This window comes from Hyla sarda, chromosome 10 (assembly GCF_029499605.1).
Source record: "Hyla sarda isolate aHylSar1 chromosome 10, aHylSar1.hap1, whole genome shotgun sequence".
In the NCBI taxonomy this organism is placed as follows: Eukaryota; Metazoa; Chordata; class Amphibia; order Anura; family Hylidae; genus Hyla; species Hyla sarda.
The window spans coordinates 23,722,055-23,746,280 of NC_079198.1; the positions used below are offsets into that span (position 1 = coordinate 23,722,055).

Here is a 24,226-nt window from a genome sequence, read left to right on the forward strand (position 1 = left end):
GGTTAGTAAGTGTGGCCTAGATCGTATGTGTAGTAGGCCCATTGTGGACTAAGCCTTTTAGACAATGGAAAGTGTGGGAAAGTGTGGTCCCCCCTAAGAGTTCAAATCATATTGTTAAAACTTTGAGTTATGAAGGTATTTAGGCAAAGCCACTTAGGTCCCAACACTTTGGGTAGGGCTGTATTACAATTCCAGGAGAAGCATCCTTCTCATTGACGCCTGATGGCCTTGCAGTAGGGATTCTATATTTTAAAACTTGTGTCTAACTATGGTTTTACCCAAGGGATGTTACTAGTCTAGTTCTTCCACTGATATTTTTGAGTCTTGAATTCAGTCATTTCTCTTCAGATATACATGTGAGAATGACAACATTTACAGTCATCACTATGGGTTATCAGACTATACTGTAACCAAGAACCAGGCAGCTCTTAGACTTTTTTGAGCCTGAGCTAAAAAAAATTAAATGGTGCCCCATTTCCTCACATTACAAATGAGAAAGTGTTTGGATTAGTGTGCATATGTGACAATGCAACCCCTGCCGTCTGGGAAGGAATGGGCATCATGGATGGTTCACCTTTGCAAAACATAAAAAATGCATGATGACTTTTTATACAAGGGTAAGAGTGTACAGTGACAGGTAATGTGTCAATGTATTTTTTTTTACCATTTAATTTATGTTTTTTAATTATTGTGTGCTGTGTAGTCTTGGTACCTGGGGTTTATGGTTGGAGAATGTGGGTGCTTGGACCCTGGCGGTGTGCGATGGTTGTTGCCTCTTCCATGAAGTGACATGAGTTTACAAAAGGCAGAATGAGAAAGTGTGTGTGTAGCTGTTGACGCTGTTAGTGATAGCTGGCATGGTGGATGACAAGTGGTGTTTTGGCTTGAAGTATTGGACATAAAGGCTGTGCTGGTGGCTGGTGGAGCCTGAGCTTAGAAAGTGTGAGAAAGCCACCTATATGTTGTTCAGCAAATCAAGTGCCACTAAAAAGGAGAAGTGCCCAGAGATGCTCCAGAAACCATGAGAGGCCTATACCAATAGTGTTACGGTGTAGAGAAGAGGACTGTCAGCATGACACATGGCTGGGGGACTTTTGTTCTGAGGTGCCTTTTTTCCCCACTATTTTTGCCTTTCTGTCATGAGAGGCAAAATGATGGTCCTGTTGACATCGATGAATAGTATGATGCAGAGATAGACGGGTGGTGCGGCAATATCGGGAGTGCACTTACATGGAAATTCAGTGTGGGGAGAAATGATGGAAAAAAGCCGGTACAGTGGAGGCGCTGCTCAAGTGGTGAAATTACTGAGAAACTCAGGCAATGACATACCAGCAGCGGTGCAGACGCCGGACAGGATCATCTTTCAGCTCTCTCACATTGAACATCAATGGAGTTTGGGAACTGTTAAGTGGACCTGAGGAAGGTATCAGCAGATGCCGAAACGCGTTGTCCCAATACTTTCAATAAAAATCGTTATCCTGCACGCCTGAGTTTCTCAGTAATTTCACCACTTGAGCAGCGCCTACACTGTACCGGCTTTTTTCCATAATTTCTCCCCACATTGCATATTGGCTCCTTACTTAGGAGCTCGATGCCGGTGGGAGAGCAGCAGCTCATCCAATATTAGGGCTGCACAGGTCCCAGTGCGGCCCATCCAAGGTCGGTATATCACTGTTGGTGTGGTGGAGGGTGCACATCAGTGAATACACCTTTCTCAGGGAGCGCCCCCTGCATCTTTTTCTCCCCTCTCATCTCCTAGCATGGAAATTCAGTGGAAGACGAATATAACAAAGAAATAATGGTAACGCACTCACCCGGGGTTTGCTTGCTAGAAGACTTTTATTCCTTCATAAAAAACAGGAACAAGGGATCAGGTAGGGAAGAAATTACAAGAGCTCAGCCGAGCTCGTGGTGCGATGGTCCCGTTTCGCGGGTTGCAAAGCTGGACCGTCTCACCGCGAGCTCGGCTGAGCTCTTGTCTTTTCTTCCCTACCTGATCCCTTGTTCCTAGGATCCTTTCATACCTGATCCCTTGTTCCTAGGATCCTTTCCTACCTGATCCCTTGTTCCTAGGATCCTTTCCTACCTGATCCCTTGTTCCTGTTATTTATGAAGAAATAAAAGTCTTCTAGCAAGCAAACCCCGGGTGAGTGCGTTACCATTATTTCTTTGTTTTATAAAATAGTCCAAGTGCTACCAGTTTTGGCCAGTGTCCCAAGTGTGTGAGGGACTAGCAGGAAACCAGCAGTAATGTTCAAGTATGTGCTTCTCTTCTGGGGAAGAAAAACAACATTGCTTATTGTTCCTTTGTGGCTGTTCTACTGAGTATACTACAAGTTCTTGTCACGTACCGGCAGGACTGGTAGTGGATCCTCTGAACCAGAGAAGCGATGACGCGGGTTGTACCAGAGGACTGGTTCTAAGTGGTTACTGGTTTTCACCAGAGCCCACCGCAAGGCGGGATGGACTTGCTGCGGTGGTAACCACCAGGTCGTATCCTCTAGTAGCAACTCGACCTCTCTGGTGGCTGATATGGCGTGGTACACAGGGAGCAGGCAAGAGCGTAGTCGGACGTAGCAGAGGTCAGGGACGGAAGCAAGGGTTCACAGGCGAGTATACGGTAGCAATGGGTACGGCAACTGGCAATGCAATAATCACTGAAGGGAACGCTTTCTCAGAGGCACAAGGCACAAAGATCCAGCAAGGGCAGGAAGGGGCAGGTGCCTTTTCTTGGGAAATCACAATGGGAGGTGTGGAACCAGCGAACCAATTACCAGTGCGCTGGCCCTTTAAATTTACTGAAGCCGACGCGCGCGTGCCCTAGAGAGCGGGGCCGCGTGCGCCGGGACCCAGGAGCAAGGAGCGCCGCGCGGGGAGCAGGTGAGATGAACGGGGACCAGCCGCCACGCTAGCCACGTCCCTGCCACAGTGAGACCCGCGCTCCCGGTCAGTGTGTTTGACCGGGAGACGCCGGGACCCCAGCACGGAGGACACAGGCAGCGGGCACTCCGGTCCGGAGGTGGAGACCAGAGCGCTCGCTGTGACAGTTCTACAGCATCACATAATCTGCCTGGTTCCTGTTGCAGTGCCTCCTGAAACTGGAGTTACCATCCGGTACTCTAAAAGGGTATGCTGCCCTGCCTCCACTCTGTGCCTCCAGGTAGCCCTCCCCGTTACATAAGGTCTATGCGCAATGCAAGACCTTCTGGAGTCAGCAGGTATTACGCATTACATGATCCCTTTTGCGGCCGGTGTTCCTTCCGGCAGAAATGGCTCCAGAACGCTTTGTCGAATCCTTGATCCTTCACACCCAGTACACATGATTTGTCGTTGTCTTCTAATATTGGTTTGGGAAAATTCTCTCAGCATCAGGCAACGCGTCTCTCTCGGCTCCGGTTTCTCTCATGATCTGTGTGTTTTCACTGTCACTCACAGTTAAAGCCCTAGGTCGAGCCCTCCATAGATACTGTTGCTACGTCGGACAGGTCCGTTCACAGCAGCAGTTATGTAGTACAGCATCAGATCTTCCCTGCAGGTTATTACTGCGGCATTTTCACACTCTTGTCTAATTAACTCCCTGGTTCCTCTGAAAGCCGCACACTGGGGCCCGAGACGCTTCACGGGAAGATATTATGTGAATTCTAAGCTGCTTCATCCAAAAAATAATCTTTGAAAAAAATTGTGCAGCACAAAAGACAGTATCCGATCCTCTCCACTCCCCTCCTATGATAGATCTGCTGTAGAGAGTCGCTCAGCTGCCTTGTCAATGTGCACAAATGTTTCCAGTCAAATACGTTTATTTCTGTCCTGTAAATGGAATGTCTTTGTTTTGATGTAATGGCGTCCAACTCTTACAATATTGATTGTGTAACATTATTGAATGCAGGATTGTGTGGCTGGTGAGACACTGAGATGGTGCACTGAATATAACCACAGTTGGGGGGGATGGGATTACATTGTTTGGTGGAATTCAGTGTGTGTGGCTTGGATGCTACAACAAAGCACCTATTACATAATGGCCCTCATTTACTTGGTTGTAAGTCTATCTTGCTTTCTTACCCGACTGCTTTTTTCCCCTGGTATTTATTATTATGTCGCATCCTGTTTGTCGCACGTGGGTTTTGTAGGTTTTGGTTTCCAACTCCTCTGAGTTGTCGGGAAAAAATCCACAACAATTCAACAAAATTCGGGTTGGAAACCTTTATAAATACGTGGGAAAGCTCAGAAATGTCGGGTTACGCCCCTTTTTCGGGTTTGGGAGAATCCACATCGGGTCCGTTGGGAAAAAATGTCGCATCGTGTCGCAGACTGGCGCACGATGTCTACGACATGTCGCAGACAAAGATGCGCCAAAAAAACCCGACAAAACAAGTCGGGTTTAGAATAGTAAATGAGGGCCAATGTGCATCATGAATGTGGCATATACCGTATATACTCGAGTATAAGCTGACCTGAATATAAGCCGAGGCCCCTAATTTCACCCCAAAAACCCAGGAAAAGTTATTGACTCAACTATAAGCCTAGGGTGGGAAATACATCATCCCCCCATGTCATCATCCCCCCCTGTCATCATCCAGACCCCCGTCATTAACACCCCTGTCATCATCACCCTGTCATCACCCCCCCCCCCTTCATCATCACCGCCTGTCAATCCCTACATCAGTGGTCTTCAACCTGCGGACCTCCAGATGTTGCAAAACTAGAACTCCCAGCATGCCCGGACAGCCATCGGCTGTCCGGGCATGCTGGGAGTTGTAGTTTTGAAACACCTGGAGGTCCGCAGGTTGAAGACCACAGCGGCCTTCGTCATCATCCAGACCCCCCTTTAGTTTTCTACTCACCTCCCCTCGGTGGGAAGGAAAGGTGAGCTAGTTCGGGCCATCTATGCTGCAGGGACCGTCCGGTGGGGAGGGTTAGTCGTTCAGGGCTGTCCATCTTCACCGGGAGGCCCTCTTCTCCCCTCCGGGCCTGGCCCTGGACTAGTAACGTTGCCTTGACGACGACGCATGGGGACGTTCATGCGCAGGGTCGGACGTCCCTGTGCGTCGTCGTCAAGGCAACGTCACTAGTCCAGGGCCGGGCCCAGAGCGGAGAAGAGGGCCTCCCGGTGAAAATGGACAGCCCGGAACGACTAACCCTCCCACCGGACGGTCCCTGCAGCATAGATGGCCCGGACCAGATCATCCTTCCTTCCCACCGAGGGGAGGTGAGTAGAAAACTAAAGGGGGGGGGAGGGGTCTGGATGATGAAGAAGGCAGCAGTGGCCTTCAACCTGCGGACCTCCAGGTGTTTCAAAACTATAACTCCCAGCATGCCCGGACAGCCGCAGGTTGAAGACCACTGAGAAGCAATTGACAGGCGGAGAGTTCACTCGAGTATTAGCCGAGGGGGGGCATTTTCAGCACGAAAAATTGTGCTGAAAAACTCGGCTTATACTCGAGTATATACGGTACATACAATATATGATATACGTCACATGGTATGGAATCTCTACATATTGGGGTTTAGCTACAAAAAGGCCAGATATACCATTATGGGGACAAAAACTGGCCATGCATTTTCTAGGAATCTGCCAAATAGTCTGTCAGTTATCTGTTTTAGTCCCGACACTACACATCAACACTCTGTGGCAGCCAATCTCCTCTAGAAAAAAAGGGATTGGGCATGTTGAAATTCAGCAATTCTGTTAATTCCCCCCCCCCCCTACATTTTGCCATCAGTTGTAGGTTGATCCAGCTCCAACGATGGGTTCAGACAACTTTAATCTAGTGTGTATGGCCAGCTTCCAGTATAAAAGGGGTATTCTGGTATAATATGTTTTATATTATGTTGGGACTTATGTGAAAAGGAAAAAAATATATACTTACCTACCCTGTCCCCTGCAGCTAATGTTGTAGCTGCTCAACCCTCCTCCCTGCTGTCAGAGCAGGACCTGCCCACTTAGCCAATCCCTTGCCACAGTGGTGACCCATCCTGACAAATATTTAGCTGAGCTCTAAAGTGAGGGAGAAGAGATGAGCAAGAGGTAATCAGAAGGAGTCGCAACTGGAGCTGTGGGGGACTGGGGTAAGTATAGATTTTTTTCCCTCCATTTTAGCACTATTTTTAATACCTGAATAGTCCTTTAAACCTATGTAAACAATGGGAAACCTGACATAGCCTTTAGGCATAGTTACCAATTTTTTTTATTGCTTAAGGGATTGTATTGCAAGTCAGCTCAGATCCCCATAATGGTCAGGTCTCCATAATAACAGTTGCAACTTTTCATTTTTAGTGCCCCCTACAGACAAAGTAAGAAAGGGCGTCCCAGTAAACAGTAAACCATAAACAGTAGTAATTTAAGCATGCCAGCACAAAAAAGGGATGACTCACATATTCCTGCCCTGCCCTGGGTCTTACTAGTGCTAGCCCCCATCTCTCCAAGGGTACCCTAGCAACTGCCCAGTCTGTTTCTATGCTATGTACGGCCTTGTAGTTGGCATACCGAACGAGATCTAACACCCTTAGATGGGTACTCCGCCCCTAGACATCTTATCTCCTATCCAAACGATAGGGGGTAAGATGTCTGATCACAGGGGTCCCGATGCAGGGGACCCCCGCCATCTCGGCTGCGGCACCACAGACATCCGGCGCACCGAACAAACTTCACTCCGTGCCGGATGACTGGTGATGCGGGGCGGAGGCTCGTGACGTCACGGCCATGCCCCCTCAATGCAAGTCCTTGGGAGGGGGCGTGACATCCGTCACGCCCCCTCCCATGGACTTGCATTGAGGGTGTGTGGCCGTGACATCACGAGTGGGGCCTCCGGTGCCCTAAACGAACGTCAGGTGCAGCAGGGAGATCCTTTGGATAGGGGATAAGATGTCTAGGGGCGGAGAACCCCTTTAATGAATATATCTTCTCATATACATTATCTGTAATATAGAGATACCTCAGGTGGCCTTGTCTATGACCTTGGTAAATAAGTGAGACTCGGAAGCTAAGGAGCGCTTCTATAAAACTACAGGTCTAGGAAGGCAATTTGTTCCTTGCTTTGAGTTTTACTCATGACTGCACAAAACAAAGAGTCTATATCCAGGGGCTGGTGGAAAATAACCACTTAAGAAGGAAAGGAATGCTAACCATTAAAGCACTAGTTTTAAAACCTGAAGTGTAAGTCCCTGATTCCTGCATACGGAGGAAGCAAATAGTTACTTCTCAATGAATGAATCAGGTTTGGCATCTTAGTTTCACCTTACTGGAAGTAGCAATCAGACGCTGGCGGCATGAGATCTACTGTTCCATATACAGAGGGCACGGAACAGTGTGTAAGAAAGGCTGTAGTCTTCTATCACTCTTCATACAGTGTATAAGAAAGGCTGTAGTCTTCTATCCCTCTTCATACAGTGTATAAGAAAGGCTGTAGTCTTCTATCACTCTTCATACAGTGTATAAGAAAGGCTGTAGTCTTCTATCACTCTTCATACAGTGTATAAGAAAGGCTGTAGTCTTCTATCCCTCTTCATACAGTGTATAAGAAAGGCTGTAGTCTTCTATCACTCTTCATACAGTGTATAAGAAAGGCTGTAGTCTTCTATCACTCTTCATACAGTGTATAAGAAAGGCTGTAGTCTTCTATCACTCTTCATACAGTGTATAAGAAAGGCTGTAGTCTTCTATCACTCTTCATACAGTGTATAAGAAAGGCTGTAGTCTTCTATCCCTCTTCATACAGTGTATAAGAAAGGCTGTAGTCTTCTATCACTCTTCATACAGTGTATAAGAAAGGCTGTAGTCTTCTATCACTCTTCATACAGTGTATAAGAAAGGCTGTAGTCTTCTATCACTCTTCATACAGTGTATAAGAAAGGCTGTAGTCTTCTATCACTCATCATACAGTGTATAAGAAAGGCTGTAGTCTTCTATCACTCTTCATACAGTGTATAAGAAAGGCTGTAGTCTTCTATCCCTCTTCATACAGTGTATAAGAAAGGCTGTAGTCTTCTATCACTCTTCATACAGTGTATAAGAAAGGCTGTAGTCTTCTATCACTCTTCATACAGTGTATAAGAAAGGCTGTAGTCTTCTATCACTCTTCATACAGTGTATAAGAAAGGCTGTAGTCTTCTATCACTCTTCATACAGTGTATAAGAAAGGCTGTAGTCTTCTATCACTCTTCATACAGTGTATAAGAAAGGCTGTAGTTTTCTATCCCTCTTCATACATGTGTTACGTAGACATAGTGAATAGAATGGAAAGCCAGCTTCAGCTTATATGACACCACTATTTAAAGGGGTTATCCAGGAAAAAACTTTTTTTTATATATATCAACTGGCTCCAGAAAGTTAAACAGATTTGTAAATTAATTCTATTAAAAAATCTTAATCCTTTCAGTACTTATGAGCTTCTGAAGTTAAGGTTGTTCTTTTCTGTCTAAGTGCTCTCTGATGACACATGTCTCGGGAACCGCCCAGTTTAGAAGCAAATCCCCATAGCAAACCTCTTCTAAACTGGGCGGTTCCCGAGACACGTGTCATCAGAGAGCACTTAGACAGAAAAGAACAACCTTAACTTCAGAAGCTCATAAGTACTGAAAGGATTAAGATTTTTTAATAGAAGTCATTTGCAAATCTGTTTAACTTTCTGGAGCCAGTTGATATATAAAAAAAGTTTTTTCCCTGATAACCCCTTTAACTCATTAAAGGGGTTATCCGGGAACAGAAAAACAGAGCTAATTTCTTTCAAAAGCTGCTCCCATCTGTCTCCAGGTTGGGTGGGGTTCTGCAGCTCAGTTCCATTGAATTAAATGGAGCCAAGTTGTAATACCACACCCACCCTGGAGACAGAAATGGAGCTGTTTTTGGAAGAAATTAGCTGTGTTTTTCTATTCCTGGATAACCCCTTTAAAGGGGTACACCGGTGGAAATTTTTTTTTTTTAAATCAACTGGTGCCAGAAAGTTAAACTGATTTGTAAATTACTTCTATTAAAAAATCTCAATCCTGTTAGTACTTATTAGCAGCTGAATACTACAGAGGAAATTATTTTCTTTTTGGAACACAGAGCTCTCTGCTGACATCACAACCACAGTGCTCTCTGCTGACATTACAACCACAGTGCTCTCTGCTGACATCTCTGTCCATTTTAAGAACTGTCCAGAGTAGAAGAAAATCCCCATAGAAAACATATGCTGCTCTGGACAGTTCCTAAAATGGACAGAGATGTCATCAGAGAGCACTGTGGTCATGATGTCAGCAGAGAGCACTGTGTTCAAAAAAGAAAATAATTTCCTCTGTAGTATTCAGCAGCTAATAAGTACTGGAAGGATTAAGATTTTTTTAATAGAAGTAATTTACAAATCTGTTTAACATTCTGGCACCAGTTGATTTAAAAAAAATAAGTTTTCCACCGGAGTACCCTTTTAAACAGGTTGTTTAGTGACAGAAATAGCTATTTCTTTGCTTTACAAATAACGAAATAACAGTAACTAATAGAGTATAATTATTAGAGCTGCCCCGTTCTTAAAGGGGTTTTCCAGGAATAGAAAACCAGAAGTAATTTGTTCCAAAAACAGCTCCCCCTCTGTCCTCAGGATGTGTGTGGTATAACAACTTGTCTACATTCACTTGAATCGAACTGAGCAGCACTACCAAACAGAAACTGAGGACAGGGGTGGCCCTGTTTTGGGAAGAAATTAGCTCTGGTCTTGTTTTCCTGGACAAGCCCTTTAAGATATTAGTACCAGTTCCAAGGTCCTTCCCTCTTAGTTCTGCATTGGTCCTGACGCAGCAGGGACGTCCTCCTGGTTCTCTGTGGGGGTGATGTGCTTTAAAGGGGTTGCCATGAGGCTCGGTCCAATAGAAAAGCCTGTCACCATAATCGGGTTTAGAGACAGAGAAGAGGGCCGGCTTAAGAGCTTTTTACACATGGTGATTATCGTCTAAATAGGCCAATTATTTCTCCATGTAAAAGCCAATAAGATCAGCTGACAGATGAGCAAACATTCATTCGTCTGTAGGTTGCTTGGAATGTACAGCCCTAAAAATCATCATTAGTCAGCAGCACAATTCCCCAGCGGAACAAGGGATATGCTACCAACAATGATGGAAGAGAACGGCCCCACAAACGATACAGTGATCCTTTAGACAGCTATTCACTGCAAAAAAATTAGGTCAACTATACAGTCTTTTTAAAGGGGTACTCCACCCCTAGACATCTTATCCCCTATCCAAAGGATAGGGGATAAGATTTCTGATGTCGGGGGTCCCGCCGCTGGGGGCATTCTACCATGCTGCACCCACCTGTAACGGCTTCTGGAACCGCTGGAGGCCCTCAGGCTAATACCATCGCGACCACGAGAATGGAAGATCGTGACGTCATGACTCTGCCCCGTGTGACATCACACCCGCCCCCTCAATGCAAGTCTATGGGAAAGGGGGGGTGACAGCTGACAACTGTCCGGAAGCCGTTACAGGTGGGTGCCGCATGGTAGAATGCGGGGGTCCCCAGCTGCGGGACCCCCGCCATCAGACATCTTATCCACTATCCTTTGGATAGGGGATAAGATGTCTAGGGGTGAAGTACTCCTTTAAGGAGCACCAATTGGATTGTACACAGTCCTTCGACGCTCATATTGGAAAGCTATTTGGGCGTATAAAAGGGGCCTTAGCTAAAGGGAGCCCCCGGAGTGGACAGCATGGGAAGGGAGGGTGAACATGACAAGGGGGCAGTAGGAAGTGTTAGTTAAAGAAAGTTGGGAGGGGGAGGGTATAGTGCGGGCTGGCATAGTGCTGGGGGATAATTTACCTCAGTAAAGTACTGTACTATAGATGGCCTGTGGAGGAGAAGGGGTAACTGATGCACTGATTTTTTAATGACTGCAGACTAAAAGGAGGGACAGATTATGTATTGGAGGCAGGACTGTGTTTACATACAGAGACAACACAGCATGTGAGGGGTTACACTAAGCACTAAAACTGCTTTGATATACCTTTCAGTGACATGTAGCATCCTCTGGAAAATGGACACAACTTTTAGGTACAAAACCCAGGCTTCCATACTCTCTCTCTCCTGCACTAGCACATGCTGAGCCCTACTCCCACTTCATGTGTTCTGTCCTGGTCTGCTTGTTACTAAAGATGAATTTCCCCTAAAAAAAGGTGGTGGACAACAGTGTTCAGGGAAGTGTAGGAGTATTTTTTGGTAAATAAAGTCATTTACAGAAATGTTAGGAATCACATCGGCTATCACATGAAGGAAGTTGTTTGAAACAATATTTGATCATTTCAATAACTTTTTTGTCTCTGGTCAACCTCATTAAACCTAAGGTGAATCTACGCTGGTTTACTAGGAAGGTACATACATAGCAATTCTAACATATTTGTAATTGGAATTACCCCCATTGTAATACACAATTACGGAAATGATCCATTAACAGATCTGTGGTTGAAATTGATTGGAATAGTAAATTCTGCCAATGTTTAATGGGGGTATAAATACTGTTACCCTCACCAATCCAAAAAATGATCCTGCCCAGTTCACCTGTTAATGGAGGAGTCAGTCGACTTGGTTGGACCTACTTTGTCATGGGGCATACCCTATGATGTTGTGTTAGTAATGTTGCATTTGGTCACAACATTCTACCCCACATTCTATACCATCCAAATCTGAAACTGGGATAAAGCTTTCTACATTTCCATCTGACAGCTGTCAAAGGATAACATGAGACATTTGTACATGGGTTTAACTACAGCCATAGAAGTTGAGGTGGAACTCAGAAGCTGAGGGGGTCCACCCTGTTTCTTTTTGTTGGGGGCTTGGAAGCAATCTGGTGGCTATCTGTTTTCCGGCTCAATTATGTGGGTTCTCTATTATGCAGGTACATCATTTGGTTCCTGCTTAAAGCATTACACTCATTAAAAACAACTTTTGGCATGTTGATCAGATATGTCAATAGTTGTTGATAGCATTTGGTCTTACTCCTGAGACCCGCTGCAATCAGGAGTTACTAGCTGGGGGCGTTGCGCTCCAATCATAGGCCGACCGAAGGGTTCATACATTTCTCTACCTAGAAGTCTTTCGGTGGCCAAGGAGTAAAGTGCAATGCTGCTCTCTTCACATCTATTAACTCGCGATCGACATGTCATAAGTAGTTTTTACTGACAGTAATGCATTAAAGGGGTACTCTGCCCCTAGACATCTTATCCCTTATCCAAAGGATAGGGGATAAGATATCTGATCGTGGGGGTCCCACCACTGGTTCCCCCCCGCAATTTCCCTGCTGCACCCGGCATTTATTTAGAGCGTTGCGTGCAGCGCCGGAGGCTCGTGACATCACGGCCACACGCCGCTCGTGATATCATGTGACATAGACTTGCATTGAGGGGGCACGTAACGTAACGAGTGGGGCGTGACCGTGACGTCACGAGCCTCCGCCCCACATCGCCAGTCATCTGGAACGGAGTGAAGCTCGATCCGTGCACCGGATGTCTGGGGTGCCGCAGCTGAGATTGGGGGGGTCCCCAGCGGCCGGACCCCCACGATTAGACATCTTATCCCCTATCCTTTGGATAGGGGATAAAATGTCTAGGGGCGGAGTACCCCTTTAAGTAAAGGTAGTTATGCTACCAATTGCCTAATCAGAGTTAATTTTTCTATCAAGGGGGAACCATTGCTATGGGGCCCTTTAAAATCGAAGCATGACACTGCGATGTTGGATCACTACGCAACCTGAGACAATGGTAGATCATGGCTATTCATGGACAATAGTAGATCATATTAACAGAAGGATGATGACCTTAGGGTCACATTACGACATTTTATTTCTTCGTTTTACGTAAGGCATGCAATAGTCATTGGCTCTGACACCACCATGTTTCTTAGAAGGAGAATTGTTGAGTGCCAGTCCTTCCCTAACCCAAGTCAAATTAAATGTTGTGTAATCACCTCCTTCATAGAAAGGTCTTGCCAAATCAACAATGTTGTTATATCTGACACTGAAGCGTTTTCTGTCCGTCCAGCCATTGCATTGGGTCAAACCATCGCACCATGTATGACTAGATTTGGATTGTTGAGGAGGATGTGGTGGGCGGCAGCACAGCTGGGGTAAGTACTGCAAGCAGAAGGGTTTTTACATATATATATATATATATATATATATATATATATATATATACATCTTTATAAAGGTCTCTTCTATTTAATAGTGGATATGGTGGATCAACAGTGTAAAGGCCGGAGAATGATTGAACATGAAGGGAGGAAAATAGAATTTGCTTAACTTTCTGGTCTGGCCCTTTTCTATCATCTAAGATGTCTTCATTTAGAAGGAAACATACAGTATGAATAGGTATGAGGAGCCTTAGGGTCCATGCACATAGAAGTGCATAGATTCTTAACAGGGGCATACAGAGTTGTACAGTCTCCATGCCACCATATTGGGCCTCAGACTATAATGCACCATAGTCCCCCCCCTAGTTGCTATGCTTCCAAAGCAAAATACTTCTATAATATAACATATAATGGATCATGCCACAAATGTCTCTCTCCGTGTCCATTTAAATCCATGGGAAACAAATGACTAAGAAGGAAACAAGGAAACATACAGTACGAATCGGTATGAGTATCTTAAAGGGGTATAAGATGTCTGATCGCAGGGGGGGGGGGGGCGCTGCTGAGATCCCCCAAGATCTCCCTGCAGCACCCACATTCTATGCAGGTGCTGAATCTCCAGTTTCGTAAACCTCTTGGTTTCCGGGACTGGGGGCGTGCCGTCACGCCACACCCCCTCCATTCATTTCTACGGCCGTCACGCCCCCTCCCATAGAAATGAATGGAGGGGGTGTGGCGTGACATTATGCCCCCAGTCCCGGAAACCCGGAGATTTCCAAAACTGGATATTCAGCACCCGCATAGAATGCAGGTGCTGCAGGGAGATCACGGGGGATCTCAGCAGCGCCCCCCCCCCCCCCCTCGATCAGACATCTTAGGGGATAAAATGTTTTTTGCCCGAAATACCCCTTAAAGGGTCCATGTACATAGCTTTGTGCATGGATTCTGATCAGTGGCCTAAGGGTTGTATAGTCTGTGTGCCGCCATATTGTGTCTCAATAAGGTACCAACCCCCAACCCCCTTCCTTAAAGCAATGCTTCTATGGTTGAATACTATAATAATGTAGCCTATAATGGACCATGCTGCTCATGTCTATTTGAATCCAAGGGAAACAAACCTCTGAGTTCCCTGTGTAAATTGGCTCCAAAACAGGCAGCAGATTACAGACTATCCACTGGTGCTGCTGGGATGTCCTTTTTTCTATCATGACCCCTAGACTAGAAACACTTCAGATAAAAACCATACAAAAAAACAGTAAATCAGTGAATTTGATAACTTTCATGATGTCCTTCATTACTGCAGTTAACATGTTATACCAAATGTAATGTATGATTTCACCATAACAACCTTGGACTCAAAAACATTGCAGTCAATCGTTTCAGGGAAAAATTTGCTAACTGGTATGTTCCCATGGGGTGTAAACAACTGTTTTCACATATGACTATGACATCCAAATGAAAACTCCCCAATAAAAGACATTTGCGTTATTTTATCCAATTAAAAACTTTTTACCTTAAAAAAAAATTTCTGTTCGTAAAGATTCTATGAAAAACCTTTTACATTAAAAAAAATATTCTGTTCATAATCAGTGTTAAAGGGGTATTCCAGGAAAAACTTTCTTTTTTATTTTTTTATATCAACTGGCTCCAGAAAGTTAAACAGATTTGTAAATGACTTCTATTAAAAAATCTTAATCCTTTCAATAATTATTAGCTGCTGAAGTTGAGTTGTTGCTTTCTGTCTGGCAACAGTGCTCTCTGCTGACATCTCTGCTTGTCTCGGGAACTGTACAGAGTAGAAGAGGTTTGTTGTGGGGATTTGCTTCTAAACTGGGCGGTTCCCGAGACAGGTGTCATCAGAGAGAACTTAGACAGAAAAGAACAACTCAACTTCATTAGCTCATAAGTACTGAAAGGATGAAGATTTTTTTAATAGAAGTAATTTACAAATCTGTTTAACTATCTGGAGGCAGTTGATATATATAAAAAAAAAAGTTTTTTCCTGGATAACCCCTTTAAGTCCTGGATTCGTCCTCTTCTGTTAAAAATGTGATCCCGCTTTAGCTAACAGATAGCTGGGTGACAACTATAGCAGCTACCCTTGTCAACAAAGGTTGCTATCCGGCTGCCATCTAGTGTCCACCAAAGTGCGAGATACACATGGGCTATTCTGGAGCCCTAAAGGAATGGTAATATAATGGTGACCCTATTGGTTGTCCACCATTTTGAAGCTCCATGGCCCTGAAGCAGAATTTGCAACGGGGACCCTAAACCATTTAATACAATCTGGGGTACAGGTGTCCTATAACATTAAACTGGACCATTGGGAGCCTCTTAGACACCAGAGCCCAGGTAAAATTTCAAGTTTTGCACTTTTATTGTCCTTAGAAATAGATATAACTAAGAAGCAGGTGGACAGGATATTTAAGAACAGAAGAGGATGACTCCGATGGTCGGCCATTACCTGGAGACCATCAACAAGTTGCTTAGTTGTTGCTGATGGATCTTTATAGTCACATTCATATGTCAATGCCTAAACGATGAATACTTACTGACCACTTGTCCCATGACTGATTCTTGACATTATGCAACATAAACTATACCATCCATATGCTCTCCCCTCTTACCTGCTCTGTTGATCTCTATGATTTCCTCCTGAGCTAAGGGGCAGGCATCTCCTGTCGCACTTCTATGAGGAGACTGCATGTCTGGTTTACAGTAATTAGGTGATCCAGGTTGAGGAGCCCGTGGAATATGTTTGTTCTTTTTCTTTGGTAGCTTCTGCTTAGCCATTGCTAGGGAGTAGTACATTCCAAAATTGTTGACAATGACCGGGACTGGCATAGCAATTGTTAGCACACCTGCCAACGCACAAAGGGCACCCACCAGCATTCCCGACCAAGTCACTGGGTACATGTCACCATACCCCAAAGTTGTCATTGTTACCACAGCCCACCAGAACCCTATGGGGATATTTTTGAAGTTGGTGTGTGCGCTGCCAGTAATGTCACCAGGCTCAGCCCCGATCCTTTCCGCATAGTATATCATGGTGGCAAAGATTAATACCCCGAGTGCCAAAAATATGATAAGAAGGAGAAACTCATTCGTACTGGCTCGTAGAGTATGGCCAAGAACTCTGAGACCAACAAAATGACGAGTGAGCTTAAAGATTCTCAGGATCCTAACAAATCGGACAACACGAAGAAAACCTAGGACATCCTTGGCGGCTTTGGAAGACAGGCCACTCAAGCCAACCTCCAGGTAGAAGGGTAAAATAGCCACAAAGTCGATAATGTTTAAGCTGCTCTTAATGAATTCCATTTTATCAGGGCAGAACAAAACACGCATGAAAAACTCAAAGGTGAACCATATCACGCACATGCCTTCTACATAAGTGAGGAAAGGTTCAGTCTCCACTTCTAATATAATTTCCGTCTTGGTGACGTTGTTTTGTGTGGTGGTCTCAGTCTTGTTGATGATCTCATTGAATGCCTCATGGGTCTCAAGGCAAAACGTTGTAATGGAGATGAGAATGAAGAACAGGGAAGCAAAGGCGATATACTGCCAAACAAACAAGAGAATACAGTTATACAAAAGACATAGACACAGACATAATATATAACACAAAAGTCTAAACAACTGCATAATATGCAACAATTCAACCAATGGTAAATGGGATTTTACCGCCAAGAGTTGCGTCCAGTAGTTTAGACAGTTATCTAAGACTTATTCTAAATAATATTTTTTCCAATTTGACTTAAATAATAAGACACCTGTAATGATGCATATTAAAGAGGATTTTCCAGGACTTTTATATTGAAGATTTATCCTAAAGAGAAAAGCCATCCAAACCTGCCAATTCTGGTATCACCGGCTCACTATCTTATGTGTATGGGGCCTCCCAAATAGCCCTCATTGGATGATGTCAGGGTAAAGAAGAAACAGGCATATTGAAGACACATTAAAGGAACTGTGGCCCCAGGGCAAGTGCTGTGGTTTTATCTCTGTACAACAATTACAGCACCAAATAATTTTTGGTGACTCTGCCAAGTTATGCAGCCTCTAGTTAAAGGGGTACTCCCGTGGAAAACTTTTATTTTATTTTTTTAAATCAACTGGTGCCAGAAAGTTAAACAGATTTGTAAATTACTTCTATTAAAAAATCTTAATCCTTCCAGTACTTATTAGCTGCTGAATACTACAAAGGAAATGGTTTTATTTTTGGAACACAGAACTCTCTGCTGACATCATGACCACAGTGCTCTCTGCTGACATCTCTGTCCATTTTAGGAACTGTCCAGAGCAGCATATGTTTGCTATGGGGATTTTCTCCGACTCTGGACAATTCTTAAAATGGACAGAGATGTCAGAAGAGAGCACTATGGTCATGATGTCAGCAGAGAGCACTGTGTTCCAAAAATAAAACCATTCCCTCTGTAGTATTCAGCAGCTAAAAAAATACTAGAAGGATTAGGATTTTTTAATAGAAGTAATTTACAAATCTGTTTAACTTTCTGGCACCAGTTGATTTAAAAAAAAAAAAAAGTTTTCCACCGGAGTACCCCTTTAACCCTTATATGACTTGACAATATTTACAATGGAATTTCATGTATATTCTTTCTGCGGACTCATTCCCGAGTTGTCCCTGGGGACATTTTGGCATGTGAACATAGCCTTAGGGTCTATTCACACTGCAGAATTTCTGCTTGCGGAATTCCGCCTCAAATTTAAGCCTAAAGACCGCACTCCAATTCACACTTGTCCGCTGTTGAAATTCCGCAGTGTGAACGGATCTCGCGGAAGACCCATTCACACTGACGGTACTGTTCACGGCGCGGAATTCTACTTGCGAAATTCCGCATTCGCAATTTTGTGGAAATTCCACAGTATGAACATACCCTTAGGGTCTATTCACACATACATCAAATATGTACAGGATTTGAAGCTGCAGATTTTAATGTAAACTAATTGACTGAACGCAACTTCAAATGCCGGGATCTCGTCTGCAGCACCCCGCTATCATTACTGCACAGAGCAAACTCGCTCTGTGGGGACCCCCGCAATCTGACATCTTATCCCCTATGCTTTGGATAGAGGATAAGATGCTAGGGGCGGAGTATCCCTTTAAAGGGTTACTCCACTGGAAAACTTTTTTTTTTTTTTTTTATTAACTGGTGCCAGAAAGTTAGACAGGTTTGTAAATTACTTTTATTTAAAAAAAAAAAAAAAAAAAATCTTAATGCTTCCAGTACTTCTCAGCTGCTGTATGTTCCAGAGTAAGTTCTTTTATTTTTGAATTTCTTTTCTCTCTGACCACAGTGCTCTCTGCTGACACCTCTGTCCATTTCAGGAACTGTCCAGAGCAGGAGCAAATCCCTATAGCAAACCTCTCCTGCTCCGGACAGTTCCCAAAATGGACAGAGGTGTCAGCAGAGAGCTATACAGGCAGTAAAGAACTATACAACTTCCTCTGTAGTAGCAGCTTATAAGTACTGGATGGATTAAGATTTTTTAATAGAAGTAATTAAAAAATCTGTTTAACTTTCTGGCACCAGTTGATTTAAAAAAAATGTTTTGCCACCGGAGTACCCCTTTAACACTTTAGCAGCGGGCTACAAAGTTGCCAGCGGATTTAAACATATATCCTGTCACCGGATCATCACCGGAGTTGCGCTTTAAGAATACTCTCAAACATCTTTCACATTCATTATATAGATAGCATCAGCTTGATAAGAAATAATACATCACAAGTATAATTCTATACGATGGATAAAGCAGCAATAAATATTATTTTCGCCGCACACACCCAAACAGATTTGACGCTGCACGTGAACAGGAGCCTGAATGCATTTTTCGGCGAGTATAATGAATGCGAGCGCTCGCACCCTGACAAAGCAGTCAAAACACGGATAAATAAAGAGGTTCTTATGGCTGATTATAGGCCTCGTACGGTGAGTAATTTTTCCTTTTTGACGACATGAATAAAGTATGTAATCTGTTCGCTCTCATTATACCCAGTTTGATTAGGGGAAGAAATGCTGAACCTATCTGTTCGGCTCCAAAATATGGAATTTTTTTCCCGTTTATTTAAATATTGCTACGCTGTACACCTCTCACGGTTATACGGCACACATTATAACAACTCCAATTTAATGTAAATGTTCATATTTCGTATTAGAACTGTAAAGGTTTAAAGCTGGTGCAAGGTAAAAAAAAAAAAAAATTGAGGGACATTGTATAGTAAAGTGTTTCCCAACCAGGGTGCCTCCAGCTGTTGTAAAACTACAACTCCCAGTAGAGATGAGCGAACTTACAGTAAATTCGATTCGTCACAAACTTCTCGGCTCGGCAGTTGATGGCTTTTCCTGCATCAATTAGTTCAGCTTTAAGGTGCTCCCGTGGGCTGGAAAAGGTGGATACATTCCTAGGAGACTCTTTTCTAGGACTGTATCCACCTTTTCCAGCCCACCGGAGCACCTGAAGGCTTAACTAATATACGCAGGATAAGTCATCAACTGCCGAGCCGAGAAGTTCGTGACGAATCGAATTTACTGTAAGTTCGCTCATCTCTAACTCCCAGCATGCCCGGACAGCCAAAGGCTGGAACAGCTGGAGGCACTCTGGCTAGGAAACACTGCATTAAGATAATTAACTTTCTGAGACTGGTGATCACATGACCCAGTTACTGTAATAAAATGTATAGATGTAGCTGTGCTGGAATAGAACAAATGGCGCTGTAGCAATGGTGAGCGTGCATGATATGGGGGAAAAAATCACCAAACCTGAGGTGCTTTTTAACACTGTGCTGTGATATGTGTAACATTCACTAAATATAACCCTCAAAATGGGGCTCCCCACTTAAGGGGTCGTACTATGCTGATGCTAGGGCAGCTCAGAAATGCATTTCCGTGCACACTCCGCAGAAAGAATAGACATGTCTAGTCTTTGTGCGGACTCCGGAATTGGGATTTCCACAGCAGAAACATTTGCTGCAGAAATTCCGCCATGTGCACAGTGCAGTAGAATCCAATTCATATCAATGGGACTCTGCTGCTGCGGAACTCTGCTGCTGCTGCTTACACAATGAAATTTTAATGCGGATTTCGCAGCAGCATTGATATCAATGGGATTCTGCTGCACTGTGCACATGGCAGAATTTCCGCGCCAGATGCTTCTGGCGAGAAATTCAAGTTTCGGAGTCCGCAGACATATCTATTCTTTTTGAGGAGTCTGCACAGACATGCATTGCTGCCTATGAGACGGCGCATATCCGAGTGGTCCCAGCCCCAGAATGTTCTGCTGGCGCTCCGCTTTCCATGCAGACATTGCCCGTGTGAACATAGCCTAAGGGTCAGTTCACATGTGCGTATTTTCTGCTGCAGATTTGCTTCAGCAGATTTTGCTACCCATTAAAGTCAATAGGCAAAAAAATCTGCAGCAGATCTGCAGCAAAAATATGCACATGTGAACTGACCCTAAGGGCTGATTCACACTTCACAATCTCCACCAGGAATTTCTCCATCTGGAGAAGACAGTGGCAAAACAAGCCAGCACTAGGACCGCTCTCAAATGTGCCTCCACCATAGACGGCAATGCATTTCAGAGTTAACTCCACCAAAAAAATAAACAGAGGGAGAGATTTATCAAAACCTGTCCAGAGGAAAAGTTGCTGAGTTGCCCATAGCAACCAATCAGATCAAATCTGGTAAATCTCCCCCATAGAGTCTTGGGGTCCAGGATTCCATAGTGTGAATGATGCAGCAGAATCCCATTAAGATCAATGAGAGGCTGGTGCACCGTATTTTCTGTAGTGTGAGTCCTTTTTTACATTAAAGGGGTACTCCGCTTCTAGACATCTTATCCCTAATCTAAAGGATAGGGGCTAAGTTGTATGATCGCGGGGGTCCCACAGCTGTGGCCCCCTACAATCTCCTACAGCATCGGCATTCTAAGCAATCGCCGGATTCCTGCTCCAGTGGTTGTGACATCATGGAGGCCGTGATCGTGACGTCACAGACACGCCCCCCGTGACAGCACACCACGCCTCCTCCATTCATGTCTATGGGAGGGGCTTGTTGGCTGACAAGCCCCCTCCCTTAGACATGAATGGACGAAGTGTGGTGTGATGTCACGAGGGGCGTGTCCATGACATCACGATCACGGCCTCCGGCTCCGAGCGTTCTGAACAAAATGTTCACCGGAGTACCCCTTTAAATTACACCAGTTTTATAAATGTCACGTGGTAGATAGTAGTGCTGGAGAACCTGAGGTACCACCATAGATATTAGATATATGGATTCTAAGGTTTATTATTGGATATTTTTATTATTTTGATATGAATAATCCACCTACTTATAAAGCCGTCTCTCATTTCTGATAATATTTGTAGATATGGTATTTGATATTGGTTGGGGGGGGAGGGGCATTTATCATCCCCTGCACCAGAGCAGGCTGGCAATAATTGTGCAAAAAAAACTCTTGCCGCAAAGTGGGAGTTTGCAAAGACAAACAAAAATTGCGCAAATTTGCCACTGTGCACAGGGGCTGGGAATGGTAAATTCCCTTGGGATGTGAAAGGAAACAAACTCTCGGCACCAGAGCATATACATATGGGGTCACTAGGAGTAAATGCAATGTGGGCGTCCGTATGGAGCTGATACAGGGGGTGCAGTCTTCAGAGAAAAAGTCCAACATGAATAGTGCAGAGAAATAATAGAGACGCACTCACCCTTTGATGTAAGCAAACGTTTCGCAGTCAAACACACCGCTTGGTCACGCCTATAGGCGTGACCAAGCGGTGTGTTTGACCGCGAAACGGAGCCGTCGCCGCTCCTCCCGCAGCTCCCGGAGCTGTGTCTTTCCGTTCCCCCTGTGTGATGTACTGCACTTTTGTATTCCAACAAATCCCTCCACGTTTGCTGACATCAAAGGGTGAGTGCGTCTCTATTATTTCTCTGCACTATGTAAATTCCCTTGGAGTCTTCTACTCTCCATAATGTCTTTCATGTATAAAATAAGGGAATCTGCCATCTAAATTGCCGAACGTTCTCCGGTTCATTTATTTAGCCGTTAATAGTCTGGACGGGATTGGTTTCAATTAGTTAACTGCTGTTTAGAGGAAAGCACAAGAGGCTTTTTTTGGGGCCTTCCCAAGAGGCTCGTCTTGGATTCTGCCAGGAAAAAAGTGTAAGAATCAAAACAGATCAATGACAACCAATGTCCTGGGCCTTCAAGAAAACCCAAACGTACAGATCAAATTCTCACATTATGTGCTGCGGCCATTGGCTGCGCAAAACCACTGCACCTGAGGGGGCACCAAACTGTTGCAGTTCTTCTCGCTCTTGTCGTTTTTGTACTCCTATATGGTTTCCAAAAGTCAATGCAAATGAACGTATTACGAGCAGACACTTACGCAGGTCAGAAACGCTGCATTCAAAAATATCCCAAAAAGTTTTTAGGGTTCATAAAAGCCAAAGTTCAGTATTCATTTTCTAAGCAGCAATGGACTATTGAAAGTAGAACTTGCAGTTGTAAAATGTTTGCACCGAAGTTTATGTAGTGAAGTTGTGAGTGTTTTTGCATTTGTCTAGATACTTTTGTAGGTATGTTAGGTGGGCTTGTCAATAGGCCGAAGGGTACGTTCCTATGTGCCGTATTTTGCTCTTCGTATTTTCTTTCCCCCTGAAGTAAATACGCAGCTGATTTTGCTTCCCGTTGACTTCAATGGGTAGGAAAATACCCGGCTGCAAAATACAGCACGAGGGAGCATACCCTTAAAGAATGTGCATGGAAAACATATATTAGGACCTTCTGTATTAAAGGGGTACTTAAGGTGGAAAACTTTTTTTTTTTAAATCAACAGATGCCAGAAAGTTAAACAGATTTGTAAATTACTTCTATTAAAAAATCTTAATCCTTCTAGTACTTATTATCTGCTGAATACTACAGAAGAAATTATTTTCTTTTTGGAACACAGAGCTCTCTGCTGACATCATGACCACAGTGCTCTCTGCTGACATCTCTGTCCATTTTAGGAACTGTCCAGAGTAGGAGAAAATCCCCATAGCAAACATATGCTGCTCTAGACAGTTCCTAAAATGGACAGAGATGTCAGCAGAGAGCACTGTGCTCTGGGTTCCAAAAAGAAAAGAACTTCCTCAGTAGTATTAAGAAGCTAATAAGTAATGGAAGGGTTAAGATTTTTTTTTATAGAAGTAATTTACAAATCTGTTTAACTTTATTGCACCAGTTGATTAAAAAAAAAAAAAAGGTTTTCCACCGGAGTATCCCTTTAAGTAGCAAAAGAAAACAACATCAAGAGGAACACAATTTTCCCCTTCATTATGGAAGCCTTTCCCTTCTATGTACATCAGAGAGCTGTACATTTACTCTGCAGTGGCCACTAAAGGAAAATGTAGCATTACATTGTTCTATTCAATTTAAGGGTACCTTTCATCAAAAAAACTTTTGATATATTATAGATTAATGTATGCAGAATAACTTTCTATTAGCATGTTATTAAAAAATATGCTTCTTTCTATTTAATTTTCCACTTTGTCCTGGCTGCAACCCTTTTTTTAAATAGATTTCAGACTCATGCTGGAGTCCTAAATCTCAGACTGCAGCCGGGACACAGAGAAGCTCAGCACTGCTCCCTGGAAGGGAGCAGTGCTGAGCTTGTCTGTGTCCCGGCTGCATAAAATAATCTATAATATATCAAAAGTTTTTTGGATTAAAGGTACCCTCTAAAGGGTTGCCTGGTGATAGGAAGATTTTTTGAAGCGGTGAAACTGGCTATGTTCACATGTCAGAATGTCCGCACGGAAAAAGCTCCGTGCGGACATTCTGCAGACTGCACCAGGACTGCTCGGGAATGCGCCGTCTCCTAGACGGCAATGCATTGCGTGCGGAGTCCGCAGAAAGAATAGACACGTCCATTCTTTTTTGCAGACACCAGAATTTGAATTTCAAACATCTGGCGTGGAAATTTAAATAACAGTTTCCACAAAAATAAATTCATCCGTGTGCACAGCGCAGCAGAATCCCATTGAATTCAATGGGACTCTGCTGCTGCGGAATCTCTGATGTGTGAACATAGCCTTAGGGGGTTTCCAAGCTTAAAGGGGTACTCCGGTG

At 44.0% G+C, this 24,226-nt stretch overlaps 1 protein-coding gene across 12 annotated transcripts in view; it reads right to left on the bottom strand.

The window, feature by feature from the left end:
* The window catches only part of LOC130293972 (potassium voltage-gated channel subfamily C member 1-like), a 129,068-nt gene that overhangs the window by 46,093 nt on the left and 58,749 nt on the right, over positions 1-24,226 (bottom strand). For all 12 annotated transcript variants that reach the window (XR_008848336.1, XR_008848339.1, XR_008848337.1 and 9 more), the window contains exon 2: positions 15,718-16,651. Coding sequence is in view for 7 of the 12 variants with exons in the window: in XM_056543311.1 (XP_056399286.1) it covers positions 15,718-16,651 (934 nt within the window). In the remaining 5 variants the exon portion in view is untranslated. The remainder of the gene's footprint in view (positions 1-15,717; positions 16,652-24,226) is intronic.